Source organism: Cyclopterus lumpus, chromosome 9 (genome assembly GCF_009769545.1).
Source record: "Cyclopterus lumpus isolate fCycLum1 chromosome 9, fCycLum1.pri, whole genome shotgun sequence".
Classification (NCBI taxonomy): domain Eukaryota; kingdom Metazoa; phylum Chordata; class Actinopteri; order Perciformes; family Cyclopteridae; genus Cyclopterus; species Cyclopterus lumpus.
The window spans coordinates 17,658,852-17,677,215 of record NC_046974.1 but is presented as its reverse complement, the minus strand read 5'-3'; the positions used below and the strand labels follow the sequence as shown (position 1 = coordinate 17,677,215).

The following is an 18,364-nucleotide window of genomic DNA, read 5'->3' as shown; positions in this document are numbered from 1 at the left end:
TCTTGATGTAAATCCTTTGTTGCACTTGTATCTCATCCTCCAAAGAGTAAACCTCCATTCTAATGTAGCTGAAGCTGTTGTGCTCTTCACGTCCAACTTGAAAAGCAACTTTCAAGTGAGGAATGACTGTTGTGGAGAATGTTTCTGAACCACCCCAGATGAAGTCATCCACGTGACAAGCAAGGAGTCCCATCACGTTGCAGGAGGTCATCCAGCCAGTAGAACACTGCTGGATCACTTGTGACACAGTAGCTCCCAGTTGCTGCATGCTGTCTTTCACTCTGTTGTACCAATACAGAGAAGCATCTGCTAAGCCATAAACACACTTTTTTAACTTCCACAGAATTCCTTTGCTCTGAGCTTCTTGGGGGGGGACGAATATAGACATTTCGGGTTAACTCTTTGCCTTGTAAAAAGGCTGCTTTAATGTCCATAGAGTTAAGCTGCCATTTCTTTTGACATATCACTGCCATAATCATTTAGAGACTCTGAGGCACATGTAGGCAAGTCTTTTGGGAGCTCCTGGGTGTTAATTTCTTCAAAGCCTCTTGCAACTAATCTAGCTTTCGGTGCAACACCATCAGGTGTCTCCTTGAGTGTGCACACCCACCTCTTAGAGACGCATTTCTGGCCTTCATCTTTCACCTCTTCAAACACATCATTCTTTTTCCAGTTGCTGAGTTCATTGTGTTTGGCAGACATGAAGGCATCATTATTCGCAATAAGTATGTCTTCTTCAGGATGGCTAGCACCTAATTCACCATGCTCAGGTGGGACCACTTGAAGATTGTGTACTCGTCCTAAATCAACAGAACTGGTAGTGCCAATAATTTCCTCAGGCTCAATGTACTCTAAATTGTACCAGTATTTGTATGCTTTTCCTGCCCCGCTGAGTGTGCTTGGCCACTCCCACTATCTGTGTATGTGACTACCTGTCCAGTTTTCAGACTTAGGTCTTCACAGGTTGTGGTTGAGTTGTTCTGGAAGCGTCAGATAGAAACATGACTACCTCCTTCTGTCTGTCTTGGTGTGTGAGAGGGTTCGCTGTTATCCTCCCCATTTGTAGGTGTCTCCTCCTCACTTTCGTTTTCAGTGTCATAGTTATTCTCATAAAAGCCGGGTTCTGGTAATGTGGTAGGATGTTCAGTCGCTTCCAGCTGAATGTCCTTTTCTCCCAGCTCTGCTTGTGGGTCATCTACTTTTCAAAGCCTGGAGTGATGTACGCAAACGTAAGTGCCTCCATGCCTCACAAATATCACCACACCATCTTGGCCGATGACCACACCTGGACCTTTCCATTCTGTACAATCCACCCGTTTGAAGTAGACTTTGTCTCCGGTTTCGTATCGGTCATCAATGGTCCGTAGTTGTTTACGAAGGGCTCTTTGGATCCTTTCAGAGCACTCAGCTTCTGTAAACGCTCTTCTTGCAGTATGTCATGTTGTGATGTGCTGGGCTAACCAAGTACTCATATTAGTACCTTCCAGAGCTGGCAGCTTATTAGTGAGAACTGAAGGCAGATTTGGGTTCTGTCCAAATACCAGCTGGAGCCATTCACGTTGTGCATAAGAGTTCTTTGCCATCAGGGCCCAGTCGAGGGCCATCCTCCAGTCACATCCATTGTCCCTCTTCACTTTCATCAGGGTTTCAGTGAGGGTTTGATTATGCCTTTCCAAAAGCCCATTGCTCCATGAGCTGTAAGCTGCAGTTGTTTTTACTTCAATGTTGAAGCTTTCAGCCATGTCCCTCATATCGTCGTTGTTGAATTCTCCCCCATTGTCACTGAACAGTCTGCTTGGAAGACCATGAACACTTATCCAGCAATGTATAAAGTGCTTTACAATCTCCCTGGGTTTCTTGGTGGTGACGATGCTCACTGCACTGAAACGTGTGAAGTGGTCAATTGCATGCAGATACCACACTCCCGGCTCTAACTCACGCAAATCCACAGCTACAGTTTCATTCTAGGTTGAGGCCATGGGCAAACCCACCGCTGGCTTTGGCTTGCTATATCTAATGCATGTGTTTTTCACAATGTCTTTAAGGATTGTGGTGCATTCAGCATCAGCATTACCTGAGCAGGCCAGTAGTTTCTTCAGTCTGTCAAGAGAGGCATGTCCAAATAGCTTGTGTAGTTTGAACAGAACTTTCTGTTTTCTTTTTGTTGTCATGTTTTCTGTCACTGTGAGAATGTCACCCTCATTCTGGAGGTCATTTTCTTCTGGGTTACTCTCATCTCTAATGTTCACACAATAGTGTCCTGAAGATGTTAGTTCAAGTTTCACTGGTTGTTTAAACATTGTGGCTTTGTCATTTTCAATGTCTAAAAGGGCACCTGCTCTTTTCAGTGAAGTTTTGCTTAAAAGCAATGGGATATCTACCGGAACTACTTCTGTTTCAATTTTACATCTAGTCTGTCCTATCATGGCTGGGATTTTTACTTTCTTTGTAGAATGAACAATTCTCCCATCGCCAAACTTGAATGCTATTACACTCTTTTTGTCCCCCATTTTCTTTAACTCACGTTGCGTTAGTCCACTCATGTAATGATCAAGCCATTTTTCTCCACACACAGTTCTAGTACAAGCTGTGTCAATTACAGCTGATCCTAGAGACTCCACCATGAATATCTCTGTATCAGTCAACGATTCTTTTGATAATAAAGTAATGTGGCATTCTTCAACATCTGTCACCTCCTCATCTTCTGTCAATTTTGCTTTTTCTGGCAGACTTTGGCAGACTTCACATCTTGTCCTTCTACCATATCTGTCGAGTGGATTTGTCCCTTGAACAGCCGTTTGATGTTGTGGGCTTGACCTGACATTACTTTCACGCTTGCCAGTAAACCGTGTGTAGTAGGCTGAGTCGCCAACACCCACACTCACACGGAGGTCATCAGCTCCCTCTTGTGGAGAATTATCACCAAAGATTCTCTTCAAGCCTGACTTCACGTTAACAAACGAAAGCTCTGTGCAAGCAGTAAGTGCCAATTGTTTGTCTTTAACATTAAGTCCTGCAGTGTCTAGTAGCTTGAAAGCTAACACAGCATCTGCAAGCTCCATCTTGAACTTACGTAGTCGTTGTACCGGCGCTCAAACTCGATAATGTAGTCGACCATAGAGACGCCATTTTGTCTTGCGATCCGGTCAAACTCTGTGTACGCCTCGTACTGGCGACCTTTTTCCTCTTTCAAAAAAACTGAGTCCAATTTCGTAACATGTATAAACATTCCTCCATCGACGTTTAAATCCGCTGCGGCTATTTCTAGCGCACTATCCCTCGCTCTTCCCGTCAGCGATAAACCAACCGCCAAGGCCTGCTTCTTCTTCTCCATGGTCTGTCACCAGCCTCCAAACTTCAACCTCATTTTTCCAGCTCTCATAAGACTTCTTCTCGTCAAACTGCGGCGGAGTTTTATAATTTCCAGCCGCCATCCTCTGCTACCATGTTAAGTGATTAAATTGCAGTGACAACGGTAGATGTTTCAAGCTTTACTTCAAGCCAACATAAACATACGTTTTACATATGTTCCTCTAGAACCAAACTGAACCCGCGCATGCACACTAAACTGAATACTTAACACACTGCACTAACAAGTCAGTATCTTTAAGAGCAGCTTTTATCTACAAACTCAAAATAAATTAAACAAAGTGAAATTCAAAAAGATTCAAGTATACAACATTAACTTTTATTCTGATTACCTTTTATCAGTATAGGTAAATACTGAAAAACATTGTGCTTTGAAGAAAATGAAGCAGCAATCACTTCAACCTTAATGTACCACTGATAATGGGAGAACCGGGGATGTCTTTAATACAAAGTCAATGCACAGACGCGTATGTGAATGACGCAACGCGAAAAATGTGCCTCAAGCTTACATTTTTAACTTGGGCGAAAAAATGTGTGTGAGGCTGTGTCGTTGACGTCATGCAGCTGACGTCATGCAGCTGACGTCATGCAGCTGTTTAATAAGAAACTATATAGGATAAATTGGTAGTCTGGAAAGCGGCCGTCATCCAGACGCAGTTCCTGGAGAAGCTGTGTGCAGCTACGGATAATATAATATATCATATTAATATTATGAACCCAGACACGAGGGCTTGATGGTCCGACGTTTGTGGGACTTCCTCAATATGTACAAAGCACAAATAGTGGTTATTTCTTCCATGGTGGACAGTGGTAATGAACTGTTTTCATGGCGATAAGCCACGCCTCCTCTCCGGCGCTTCTAGTGCGAACAAAGCGAATGATCACAAATAGTCAGGCGAGTAAACTCATGCGAGTAAAGCAACGCGAGAGTTCGCTTCTCTCTTGGTGTGAACGCAGCATGAAGGAGAGTTAACAGACCGCACTCCGCTGCAGAAAAGAAATACCTTCAAAATAAAAGCACATGATTTCTTTCTTACATTTTTTTAAGAAAGGGTGATGATATGTCTTTCAAGCCGTCGCGGGACACCTAAAATGACGTGGCGGGCCGGAATCGGCCTTCGGGCCCTGTGTTTGACACCTGTGTCCGAGAGCAATTTAAAAACTCTGTCCCGTCGCGTGTTGCTGTTTACATCAGTGAGCAGAAGGTAACAACCGCTGCGACACGCGCTGATGATTACGTGTCATTGGTGCGCTGGTGGTAGCAGTGTCATTGGTGCTACTGCTGTCGGTGAGTCATTTGGCCTACACAGTAAAACAAGTCAAAAACAACATTAATGTTGACATTATATAACATATTATATTACACATTATATAAAATAATATTATAATAACATATGAAGTTACACTACTGTACTGTGTTTAATTGAAAGCTCAAATTCAATGATTATATTCATAATTTCACAATATTATAACTGTTATAAAAGCAGATCCTTAAAAGGTTATTTTCTATTTCCACTGGTTTGTTGTTCATGAGGTCCCCTGCTATGTTCATGTCTATTTTATTGAGATTTTACTGTACAGTTTTTGTGAAAATTAAAGGAAAAGTTGGCTCAAATTAAAAGATGATATTCTTAATTTCCCAATATTTGAACTGTTATTAAAGCATATCTTTAAAAGGTTATATTCTATTTCCACTGGTTTGTTGTTCACAAGGACCTCTTCCTTGTCCATGGTTATTTCCATGAGATTTTACTGTACAGTTTTTGAGAAAATCACAGTCAGCTAAAAAGAAAAATTATATTAATAATTTCCTAATATCTGAAACATTTTTAAAGCAGATCATTAATAGTGTATATACAAAAGACACTAGTATGTGGTTATAATATTGGGAAATTGTGAATAGAATCATTGAATTTGAGCTGACTTTCAATTAAAAACAGTACAGTAGTATAACTTCATATGTTATAATATTATTTCATATAATTTCCAAATTAATGTTGTTTTTGACAAATCAGACAAAATCATTGCTTAAATAAGGGTCTATCTCCGTGCTTTTGGGCCGTACAAGCCTCTGTACCGTAACAATTAAATTAAAAATTAATAAGATTGATGAGTTTGAATCCCTACCTGCCATTTATTCATAAAGGCGTTGTGTCCATGATAGCAACAACTCAAATTGTAACAATTCAATTCTAGTGTTGTCACAGATGATACGTGCAAGAGAGGTGTCCTTTAGGGAGTCCCTCTGGCCCGCAGTGAAAACGCCATTGTTCTCCCACCGAAGTCTGCAATTGGCAGTTCATGTTTAAAAGTGTGGCTAACACAACTATCTGCACATCTTTATGTCAGTCAATAATGCATTTTTTGTAAAATTGTAACAAAGAGACTTTACAGGCATGAACGCTTCAAGAACAATGATGCCAAAGCATCAAAATACAAGTTGAAGTTGGTAAACTCATCTAAACTAAGTACACTGCTGTCTGACCAACATAAAGTGTCCTGAATATGTGTATACATTTAGCGGTCAGGTTGCAGATTACAACTAAACAAACACACCAAAAACACACTAATTTATAGTTTCAAGGTCCCACGGATCAATTTAGGGAGAACTCAAGCTGGGGCACGCAGCGTGATCAAATTGATCACTGGATTAATGTATTGAGATTTGACTTGTATATGTGCTTATTACGTATTATCTTTATTACATGTTATTTGTTTAAACATGGTGTATACCAAGCCAGCTTGACCACTATATCCTGTGCAGTAGATGTATGGACTCATGGTCCAATGTTGCACAAGCACCATAGATCTTGAAAGTATTATTATAAGAATTAAGTCATGATACAAAAAACACTTTGTAACAGGTTTCCCTGCCACCCGGTGAGTCGCGGACTTTAACAGAGGCAGCAACACAGCTTGAGGTAGTTTCAAATGCTCTTTATTCGCCACACACAAATACAGGCTCCGTGACAGCTTCGGCTTCCCCCTCTCCTCTCAGTCCCTCCTGCACTTATTTGGGGAGAGACCGCCAGATTAACCCCAGCTGAGGCTGATTAACCCTCAGCCCCAGCTGAGACTGATTAGACATCATCCCGGCACTGTTCCCTGAACCACATCCCCGCTCCACCCACTCTACAGCTGAGTCTAACCACACCCAACTGCCACATACCTCCACCGCCCGTCTTAGGCCAGGGTGCCATCTGGCCTAACCTACTCCCCCCCCCCTCCCCCCCATGAGAGCGGGAGAGGAAGTCGGCCACGACCATCTGCGTCCCCGGCCTATGGATCACCTTGAAATTAAAAGGCTGTAAAGCCAGATACCACCGAGTGATCCGGGCGTTGGTGTCTTTCATGTGGTGGCGCCACTGCAGCGGGTCATGGTCCGACCAGAGGGTGAATGAGCGTCCCAGGAGGTAGTAGCGCAGGGAGTCGACCGCCCACCGGATAGCCAGGCACTCCTTCTCCACCGTGCTGTACCTGGCCTCCCTCTCTGAAAGCTTCCGGCTGATGTACAGGACTGGGCGGTCAACCCCCTCTACCTGCTGGGACAAAACGGCCCCCAGCCCTCTGTTCGACGCATCAGTCTGCAGAGTAAAAGGAAGAGAAAAGTTAGGTGTGTGAAGGAGTGGTTCCCCACAGAGAGCTTGCTTTACCTTCTCGAACACCAACTGGCACTGCTCCGTCCACTGGACCGGATCTGAGGCACCTTTCCGGGTGAGGTCAGTCAAGGGGCTGGTCAGCTCTGCAAAGTTTGGGATGAACCGTCTGTAATAGCCCGCCAGCCCCAAAAACTGTCTCACCTCTTTTTTTGTCTTGGGTGGCGGGCAGGCGGCAGTCTTGTCTACCTGAGGGCGCACCTGCCCGGCGCCCAAGTGGTACCCCAGATACCGTACCTCCCTCCGTCCAACTGCACACTTCCCCGGGTTGGCAGTGAGCCCCGCCTGCCTCAGGGACTCCAGCACCGCGCCCACCCGCTGCACATGCTCCGCCCAGGTGGTGCTGTGGATGATCACATCATCCAAGTAGGCGGCCGCATATGCAGCGTGCGGACGCAGCACCTGGTCCATGAGGCGTTGAAAGGTGGCTGGGGCCCCAAACAACCCAAAGGGAAGCGCGGTAAATTGGTACAAACCAAACGGAGTGGAGAAGGCCGTTTTTTCCTTGGACTCTGGCGACAGAGGAATCTGCCAGTAGCCCTTGGTTAAATCCAGGGTCGTAAAAAAACGCGCAGTGCCCAGTCGGTCCAGGAGTTCGTCGACCCAGGGCATCGGGTAAGCATCGAACCATGACACATCATTCACCCTGCGATAGTCCACACAGAACCGTATAGACCCATCCTTCTTGACAACAAGAAGGATGGGGCTACACCAGGCACTGTGTGACTCTTCTATTACCCCCATCTCCAGCATAGCCGCCAATTCCCTCTGAACCACTTTTCTTTTGTGTTCAGGTAACCTGTAGGGCCGCAACCGCACCATCACGCCCGGAGGAGTCTCAATCTGGTGCATGATGAGGTTTGTGCGTCCTGGCAGGAGAGAGAACACGTCAGAAAACCTCTCTTGCAACTGGGCAATATCTGTTCTCTGTGTCCCAGAGAGATGGTCTTCACAAAAGAGCGAGGCCGGATTGGTGGATTTTGGGACCTCAGGCCCCAGCTCCTCTCTCTCAGATACCGCAGACACCAGAGAAACAGACTCCGTCTCCCTCCACGCTTTTAGGAGGTTGAGGTGGTAAATCTGTGTAGCTCCGCCCCTGTCAGAACGCACTACCTCATAATCAACATCCCCCACTCGCCCTGTGACCACAAAGGGCCCTTGCCACTTGGCAAGGAGTTTAGAGCTGGAAGCAATACAAGTACCTTCTCTCCCGGCGTGAATTGTCTCAGCCTGGCCCCTCTGTCGTACAGGCGTTGTTGCCGTCCCTGGGCCTGGAGCAAATTCTCACGTGACATCCTACCCAGTGTGTGGAGCTTTGCTCGCAGGTCCAGGACGTACTGGATCTCGTTTTTGCTGGTGCTCGGCCCCTCCTCCCAGTTTTAAGGTCGAGCACCCCCCGCGGAATCCTGCCGAACAAAAGTTCAAAGGGAGAAAACCCTGTGGAGGCCTGGGGGACCTCCCGCACTGCAAACAACAGAGTCAAGCCATTTATCCCAATTACGCACATCTTCGCTAATAAATTTACGGATCATGGACTTTAAAGTCTTATTCAGACGCTCCACCAGACCGTCTGTCTGTGGGTGGTACACACTGGTCCGAATAGACTTGATGCCCAGTAACCCGTAAAGTTCTCTCAGTGTTCGTGACATGAACTGGGTGCCCTGGTCAGTCAGAATCTCTTTCGGGATTCCGACTCGGGAGATGACCTGAAACAGCGCCTGGGCGACACTCTTTGCAGAAATGTTGCGCAACGGCACCGCCTCCGGATATCGTGTTGCGTAATCCACCAGGACTAACACAAAGCGATATCCGCGTGCACTCCGGTGAAATGGCCCGATAAGGTCCATGGCGATTCGCTCGAACGGAACCTCCATTAATGGCAGAGGACGCAAAGGCGCCCTCGGAATGGCCGGGGGATTTACCAATTGACACTCCGGGCAGGACGCACACCAACGGCGCACATCCGCCCGGATGCCCGGCCAATAAAATCGGGTCATTATCCGGTCTAGTGTTTTATCGTATCCCATGTGACCAGCCATCGGGTTATAATGAGCCGCCTGGAAAATCATTTCCCGGCGGCTCTTCGGCACCAGCAACTGGGTGCTTTCCTCTCCTGTCTGAGCGTCACGGCTCACTCTGTACAGTCTGTCCCTAATCAATGAAAAGTGCGGATATGACTGCGCTGCGTCAGGGCGCACCAACTGACCATCAATTCGTATCACTTGGTCAAAGGCTGAGCGTAGAGTATCGTCGCGAGACTGCTCGAGTGGAAAATCTTCCATGGAGTGAAACTCGGGAGCCGGTGGAGTCTCCACAGGAGGCTCTGCCGGTTCCCCCTCCCCGTCTGCAGTGTCGGACAACCTTGCGTCGCCACTGAGCACAGCGCAGATATCGCATGTCCCTGCCGGCCGTGAACACCCCCCCGCAACCTGTCCCATTAACTTGTTAAACCCTGGCCAATCCGTTACGAAGATTAGGGGGTGCGTAAGGTGGGAGCTAACCGCGACCTTTACATTTTTTTTTTCCCCCCCGTATCTAATTTCCACCGACACCATAGGATATTCGTGAACGTCCCCATGCACACACATTATCTTCACCCACAATGCCTCCATCAATGCCCCGGGTCGAACCAGGCTCTGGTGGATCATAGACTGCGTACAGCCAGAATCCACCATCGCCTGGTGTGTCCCCCCCTGGATTCTTACCGGAACCCGGTACGTCGCTCCCGGACCGGGGGAAGGTGTTGGAGAGCCGGCAACCCGAATCACCTGGCCCACCTCCATCCGCGGACACTCCCTCCGGAAGTGCCCGGGCTGCCCGCACCTCCAACACTCCTGCCCTGGTGTTCGAGAATCCCCCTGTAGGTCAGGAAGAGTGCCGGTGCTGGCTGCGGTCGGTGGCTCGGGGACTCGGACACTGTGCCGGCGTCGACCCCGACAGCGGCTGTGTGGGTAGCCTCCTCCGTGGGGCAGGTGTTGGCCGGAACGAAGCCGGCATTAGACCGCTGTCCCCCTGCCCAGGGGAATGAACTGTGAACTGCCAGGTGGTCCTCCGCCAAGGTGATGGCGGTTCCCAGCAGCGACGGGCGGTGGCAGCGGACCCACGCCGAGGTTCCGGACGGCAATCCGCCCACAAACTGCTCGAGGACGACTTTTTCCACCACCTCCTGTGCCGCTCCCGGACCCCTGGGTTGTAGCCATCTGGTGGCGGCGTCCTTGAGCCGCTGCGCAAACGCAAAGGGACGGTCCTCCGGCCCCAGCCTGGCCTCACGGAACCTCTGCCGGTGGTCCTCTGGGGACAGGCCCATCCGGTCGATCACAGCCTTGCGCACATCCGAATATCGGTGCTTGGCTGCCGGGGGGAGCCCCAGGGCCGCTGTCTGTGCCTCCCTGGCAAGCAGAGGCAAGAGCCGGACCGCCCACTCGGCAGCAGGCCAGCCACACGCCTCCACTGTTGCCTCGAAAGACTCGAGGAAGGACTGGGCATCGTCCCCTGCCGTCATCCGATGTAGAGCCACCTCCATAAGGGCGGAGGAAGCCGCCGGCGGTGGCACCGCAGCTGTCCGGGCTGCGAGCTGCTCCAGGGTGAACGCCTGCCTCTCCGCCTGGACCTGGAGCTCACCCATGAACTGACGGTTCATCTCCGCCTGGTCTCTCTGCATCCCAGCGATCCCCGCCAGCATCTGCCCCAGCGCCACGATCGACTGGCTCGGCAGCTCCGGCTGCTGCTCTCGGTTTTCCATCTGTCCGCCCCACGTTGGGCTCCACTGTAACAGGTTTCCCTGCCACCTGGTGAGTCGCGGACTTTAACAGAGGCAGCAACACAGCTTGAGGTAGTTTCAAATGCTCTTTATTCGCCACACACAAATACAGGCTCCGTGACAGCTTCGACTTCCCCCTCTCCTCTCAGTCCCTCCTGCACTTATTTGGGGAAAGACCGCCAGATTAACCCCAGCTGAGGCTGATTAACCCTCAGCCCCAGCTGAGACTGATTAGACATCATCCCGGCACTGTTCCCTGAACCACACCCCCGCTCCACCCACTCTACAGCTGAGTCTAACCACACCCCACTGCCACACACTTATTTATCATGTTGCACTTAAGGTGATGTCAATTGTTAACTCTTAGGATGAACACAATGACAAATGACAAATATTTATTTGTAAAGTTCATTATTTAGAAATGATCAAACAGTTCATTGGTCAGGAAAAAAAATCTACATTTGAAAGAGAAGGAAAAAAATCGCATTTCAACTAATTGCCAGCACTCCAGCAGAATAATATCCAGCAGAAATGTTATGTATGAATTGCCCTTAGATTTAAATAAAAAATGTAAATTACAAGAAAAATATTTTATTCCACACGACAAAGAAAGCAACAATTCTAATTCAAACAATACACAAGGTTTGGAGCATTATAGTTTTGTGACTAATGTTTTAAGTAGTCAGCAGAAGTGTGAAGAACAGTCTCATCTTACACAGAAAAAACAGATGCCCTGAGATGTAGCTGTCTTCAGTCAGACCGCTTACGAGTTAATACTCTCCTTCCATGGACTGAGATCAAAGACAGGGATGTCACCACATTTAGTGTAACCAGACTTTCTGGGGGCATACAGGAAGGGCTGGGCTGGTACATCAGTGATGCCAGTGTTGTCACAGATGATACGTGCAAGAGAGGTGTTCTTCAGGGAGTCCCTCTGTCCCGCAGTGAAAACGCCATTGTTCTCCCACCAAAGTCTGCAATTGGCAGTTCATGTTTAAAAGTGTGGCTAACACGACTATCTGCACGTCTTTATTTCAATCAATAATGCATTTTTAGCACTTACCGGTCTCCCGTGCGGATCCGCTGGAACTGAGTGGCAATCAGGCAGGCAAACAAAGGTCCCACTCTTCCTCCACGGACAAACGGCTCAGCAACTCCTCCCAGCCACACATCGATGTTATCAGCTCTCCCGTAGAGATTCAACAGATTATTGGCCAGGTCCTTACTTTTCAGCACTTTTGCCAGTGCTGTCTTACTTCTTGGCTGCGACAGCCCACAGAATTTACGCCATTGGTTGTATCCTAAAAAGGGCATACAGTGTAAATATGTTGAAATATTTTAAGAGTGTGGTCTGTAGGTCCTGCAAAATCATAGACATGTAAGTAAAATTGACTCTAGATATAACAAAATAAACAAGTATGAAGACTAAATAACTACCAGAGAGTCCATGGTCTCTTCCTCTCTGCATGTTGAGGGCAGCCAGATCCAGTGCCAACTCACTAGTGAATTTAAACAGCCTGTCCCTCAGTTCATCAGTCATCATGTGATCCTGTGTGTTCAGCTTGGCCTGACGACCCACCAGGCCCCTGATGAGGGGGTCCAGACCACCTGAGGAACACAAAGGACAGGAACATTTAAAATGTAGGCTATTGCTACTGAGAATCATGACCCCATGCACTCTGCAACTCATTGTAGTTTTTAACACATATAATAATAATGCTAATAATACTACTATAAGAATAGTAATAATAATTAAAAAACAAATATGAAGAAAAACAAGAAGAAGAAGCATCATTTATGTAGCACCTTTAACAGAAGGCTGCACACCAGTGCGTAACAACAGAAACAAATCAATAACACAGGTATTTAAGGAGCAGAAATAATATAATAATGCAACCCTAAAGAGACACAAAATTAGATAATATAAGTTATAAAGCAAGTTGGAAATTGAGATATGAAAACCATATATAATGTATGTAAAACATAAATAAAATAAGAACAACGCTGTTGGAAAAAGGTGGAATTCATTAAAATCAAGATCATGAATACATTTTGAGTTTTTTCTTAAAACTCAACAGATGTTGCTTGTCTTCTTTGTGATGGGAGTTTGTTCCAAACATTTGGTGAATATTCACCATAGACTTATTATCGTTTGGTACATTGAGCAAGCCAGCGCCACAATTTAAGGGAACGGGTTGTATAAAGAGAGGTATAAAGGTGCTAAACTATTTAAAGCCTTAAAGACAAGTACAAAAGAATGTAATCAATCCCCAATGTTACAGGTAACCAATGTAACAACACTAGCATTTCAAACAAGTTACAGACTACCAATGTTTCATTTGGGAAATCGAAAATAAAGTCCATTACAGTAATCTAGACCAAGGAATAAAAAGCTTTGGGCATTTTTGGCATCCTCCAAAGAGAGGTAGAAGAAGTAAGATTTCATGATATTAATATATGTATTTGTATAAAAAAATAAGCTTAGCAACATTGTTGATGTGATTTCAAATTCAGCCCAGAGTCAAGAATAATACAAAGGTTTTTTACTTATTCTGTAGAGCCAGATTTCCACGTTTGCGTAATATCTCTTCTCTCTATGCATTTGTATCAGTGAGTAGAATTTTAGTTTCTATCTTCCTTACAATTATTACTCATCCACTGTACCATGTTGGAGAAGTCCAATTGAACACTGTGAGAAAATGAGTAGAGGCTGGACTGAGTTGCACCTGGAAAGATGCATTTTACAATATCTAATACATCCTAACATAAACTGTCCAAAACCTCCTTAAAGAAAATAGTGGGAGTTAAACGACAGGATAAGGATTTTACGGAGTTACCCGTCACTCATTTTGCAAAAATAATTCCGATTTCAGGATCTAACAATCATACTGTTTGGATTGTCAACATTAGGTCCAAACTTGCGTGGATATTAATAATCCTTTTTTAATGATTTTAACTCCTTACAAGACTGCCACTTTCACTGAAAATCATAGAGAAATATGCCTTTGCTACATACGCATATGGATTTTAGGAGGATCTCTGGGTGGATTCTCCTCCACATTCGCTCAGCTCTATGGCACTCTTAAGATGTATTTGCTCATTCTTCCTCAGCATTTATATAATCTATGATTTTCAGAGGCCATTGAAATATTTTCAATTTACTTAATCATGTTATGATTTCAGAGATTTAATGAATCAATGTAGTTTCCTCAGATGGGGGTGGTTTGAGAAATTAAAGGTTGAATATGGACTCAAGAGTCTTTTATTAGAGCGCTCTGTGTCTGTGTGCTTTGTGTTCAATAGGCAGGGTGCATATACCTGCATGTAACTTCTACAGGAAACAATGCTCCAACACTAGTATTATTGGAATAAGCCTCCACCCATCAGTGGCAGCAAAGACTGCAGAGCAGAGCTCAGAGTAAGTAAGAAAATATACACCCCGTATTGCAGGGGTTCTCAACCTTTCCTTGGCCCACTTCAGATTGTTAAAGAAATCAGAGAATCACTTCCCAAATCATGATACAAATATTCTTCTCTACCATCACTGTATGTCATTACAAACCCAAATATATTGTATTCAGGGTTTCAACAAACGATCAATTTTGTGTCAATGGATCTAGGAAAAGGTTTGTCTTGACCTGATGATGAGCCGTGATTTCCGTGGTGACACTCAAACCTATCTGGTCTTTTATTGTATGCTTTGTTTGAATTACTATGTTTTTAATTATTTTTGAATTTAGATGTATAAATAAAATAACTCAAAATGAACCATTTGGCATTACCTTCACTGGCCCCTAGATGGGCATCTTTGACCCACTAATGGGCCCCGGCCAAGTGGTTGAGAATAGTTGCCTAATTTCACATTAAGAGAAATAATTTGCAATACACTGTAATAAGCTATACATTCTCTCCTGACAGTTAGTAATTTGATATTTTCAATGAAGGTGAATAGACCTTGGTATTACCTTCAAAAACGACCCTCCACGGTGTAAAGAAGGCTTTGTGCAGCATCGGGCTGGGGAAATCAGGGTGATCCTGGTACTGCTCATTAAGACGAAACATGAAAGGCTGAACCATAAGGTGAGCGAATCGGTAGGCAGCTGTGGCAAACACATTGGCGATTGAGGGGTCCACGTTTTCATCATAACCAGGGTAGGTGGACAGATGACTGGCTATGAAGTCTGGACCAACAATGGGAAGTAAGTAGTCTCTGAAAGTGAGAACCTAAAAGACAGAAAATACATTCAGTTGATTGAACACATTGGGTGAAGACATTCCAATATTTCTGTAATCCATGCGGCTAAACCTGTCTCTAACCTGTGAATATCCTCCCATGATTTTACGTGCTTCTTGATAGAGTCTCTCTCCGTTCCAGTGAGGGTTGAGGTCTGCCAGAGCACGGACCAGGCGGTTGTGCTCACGCAGGAACAGTGTGTGTAAAGCGGTCAGGCCAATGTGCTCATTGGACCGCTCGTCACCTTTAAAGTCAGATAAAATGAGGACAAAAGAACGGTCAGCCCTGTGCAATGCTTGTGATGGACTTAACACGTTTACTATTGGTTCATCAGTGTTGGTGCACCCACTCACCAGCCACAAAGCAAGGCACCTCCTCTGCCTTACTGTCATTAGTAATACGGGCTCGGGTGGCACACATGTTGGTAACCATGGTGGAGAAGGGGAGGAGCTCACGGCTGCTGTCAGTGAACTGTGTGTTGACTCTCAGCAGGCCCTTATCTGAGGTGAGGTCTCGTAGGAAACGAGCTTTGGTGTCCTCTGAACCGTACACCTGACCTACATCAAGGAAAGCCGTGAGACTGTTGATCTGTTGACGGACGGTGCTCGCTCCAAACGTGTGGCCAAAGTTGCCAGAACCACAAGTTGCTGCTGAGCGGAAGAAGGGGATGCAACTCTGAGATTTTTTGCCAAAGCGAGGGTCTTTCTTGGGAATCTGATGAGATGGCAAAAATGTTATTAACAATATTTGTGTTTTTGTGTGTGTGTCAGGTGTATTCATGTCTTTTTTTGTGTAATGCAGCAAACATTAACCTCGATGGGGAAGCAGGGCTCTGTCCGGTCACAGCTCTGGTCACAGTCAATCCCATTATTGAACGAGCGAATCACAGGAGAGTGAGGAGTGAAGGTCAGGTCATGATCCGTCCACTGGCCGAACATTGTGACCATGTGAGTGTAGAGTGGGTCGCTCTCCACATTAGAGTTTACTGTACGCACAATTCTGTTGGACACCTCTCTGACCTGAGAACAGCATGTGAGCAATGAGCACCTTGGTGAAAAGGACTTTTTCAACTGCCAGTGTTGTTTTCTCATAGTGAGTGAAGATGATATTCTGAAGTATGTTACCAAGGGAAGAAGACGTTTGTTGATTTTGCGTTTAGGGTCCCAGCCTTTGGGCAGAGAGATTCCATCCTCATACTCATTAGGGAGCCAGCGGGTGAAAGGTGTGTTGGAGGCTCCCCAGCGGGTGTTAAGTCTAGACAAGAAACAAATGAATCCCTTATTATAATGTGTTAATCTTCTCATTTTTGACAAGAAAAAAGTCAGAATATTTCTACGTTCCACACATAGGTGCAGAGCGAGTACCAGTGATTGACAAACCTGCAGTTGTACTCCCATTTTTAACATCTTTATTTCAGATAGGCAAACAGATTAAGTAGTCAATTAGCTGTGGACATATTTGTAACTTCTGTTCTTTTTCTTCCCCCATCAATCGTAAAATTGCCTCACCTGTTGTTGCAGACGCTGCTTGCAGTGCGAAATTTATTTAAATTGGGAATAGTCTTGCAAGAAGTGGGACGATGTTTGGGAGAGCAGCCGGTCAGGGAAGCAATGACCTCCAGGTCTTCCTCAGAGATCAGATCTTATTAACAGAGACAAGAAATGAGCAACTCAGCTGCAACTGCTCTTTGCAAGACATTTCTGTGAAGCTGTAAAGGATAAACACCTGTGGCATTGATGGAGCGTTTTTCACGTCTTTCCAAAGACCTCTTGATGAGTTTAATGGTATTATCCATATAGTCAGCAGCACGCACAGCATTACGGGTTTGCCCAACAGGCTGCTTCACCAACCGCAGAATGTCTGACGGACTCACTGCATTCCTCCTCACGCGCTCAACGCTCCTGTATTGTGTGGAGACATCAGATCTATGAGTTATTGCTTCTAGCGCCGTACAACTTCCAGTTGAATGTATTGTACACTTCCATGTTGTGCCTGTGTTCAGTCACAATGTCTTCAATACCAATTCAATACACCTGTGTTGAACAACTTTATGTTTCAATCAAAGTAGGAAAAAATGTGTTCAGCAGGCTACTCACACTCTCCTGGAGTACTCGTAGGCCGAGTCTACTGTGGCCTTGGCTTCCATCACAGCCCTTTCAATGGCACTCCTGCTCAAATGGGATTCTGAAAGCATAAAATACATTTTGTTTCGTATACTTTTTTTTTTAATACTTAATGATGATGTTTTTGGCCAGTGCATTTCTGAGATGATCATTTTTCATCCATGGCACACAGTTACTTCATTTTACTAAATATATATTGTCTCACAATAAACCATGAACTCAAATGTTTCAAACGTTTAATACAAAAATAAGAGAGTGAAATGTAGTAGGAATCAACCAAGTAATGAATGCATTTAAAGCTATAGCTATTCTCAGTAAGATGATAGAGGTTTTACTCACCGGCATCCACCTGGCATTGCACGCTCAGGTAAAGAACTGCAGCCAGTAGGCACAGAAAGTGGTTCATCTTTGCAAACAAGACAAATTTTTTCCAGTCTGTAAAGCACAGGTCAAATCACTTAAACTAATAGAATTGTTACAAATTTTGTTCTAAAACAAATATAATCCAATCTAATGCATCTAAATGCCCATAGAATATTTACTGGACATATTAAGTCAAATTAAAAAGAATGTGGAAGGGTTAAAAATAAAAGTAAAGTAACCTTGGATAAGCACAAAGTTGTGTACTCTTATTTGGAGATGGAGCTCTTTTTATACTCTCGATGGACGTGTGTCATTCACCGTCCTTGTTTGTCAGGAATGTTTCTCAGACAATTACTTTTTTTTCTTCTTCTTCCTAGTTCCGCATTTGCAGCATAATGCCTGTTGAGAAACTTTGTGCCATTTACGGTAAATGAAACAATGAGGAAAACAAGAATGATCTACTACAATTAGGTGCAATTAGGTGTTTTATGATCTTAAAAATAGCCACAGCCGATCCATCCACCTGTAAACATTAGTCTTTTTTTAATGTTTGAATTGGATTTCACCACTTTCAATTGAACCATATGACATCTCAAATTAATAATTTGTGTGACTTATGATTGATGGTAAGCCATAATGCTACATCCTCAAGGAGACAGTATTTTAAAACGATAGATAATTATCAATGTGACAGGTAGCACCGGGGAAGTCCGGGCTGGTTTTTCCCGTGAGGGCTTTCTAATACAGTTCTGGCCTTTCTGGCATCGACTATATGGCTCCGTTTGATATACTCTACAACTATTTTGGACTTGAATAACTTTGTGTAGATATTTGTGTACAATTATTTTATATGCGGTTT

At 45.1% G+C, this 18,364-nt stretch overlaps 1 protein-coding gene and 1 long non-coding RNA gene across 2 annotated transcripts in view; one reads left to right on the top strand and one right to left on the bottom strand.

The window, feature by feature from the left end:
* Positions 1–11,392: 11,392 nt before the first annotated feature.
* Positions 11,393–18,364, top strand: part of LOC117736371 — a 34,701-nt gene continuing 27,729 nt past the window's right edge. The window contains exon 1 of the long non-coding RNA XR_004609966.1: positions 11,393–11,488. This is a non-coding gene — a long non-coding RNA (uncharacterized LOC117736371). The remainder of the gene's footprint in view (positions 11,489–18,364) is intronic.
* Positions 11,537–17,557, bottom strand: LOC117736369 (eosinophil peroxidase-like). The gene is made up of 12 exons (XM_034541668.1): positions 17,482–17,557; positions 17,116–17,203; positions 16,745–16,920; positions 16,528–16,660; positions 16,144–16,273; positions 15,832–16,038; positions 15,373–15,733; positions 15,103–15,263; positions 14,751–15,009; positions 12,223–12,393; positions 11,849–12,086; positions 11,537–11,759 (listed from the first exon to the last, which is right to left on the bottom strand). The coding sequence occupies exons 1-12, from the start codon at positions 17,546–17,548 to the stop codon at positions 11,549–11,551; spliced, it is 2,202 nt and encodes a 733-aa protein (XP_034397559.1). The 5' UTR covers positions 17,549–17,557; the 3' UTR covers positions 11,537–11,548.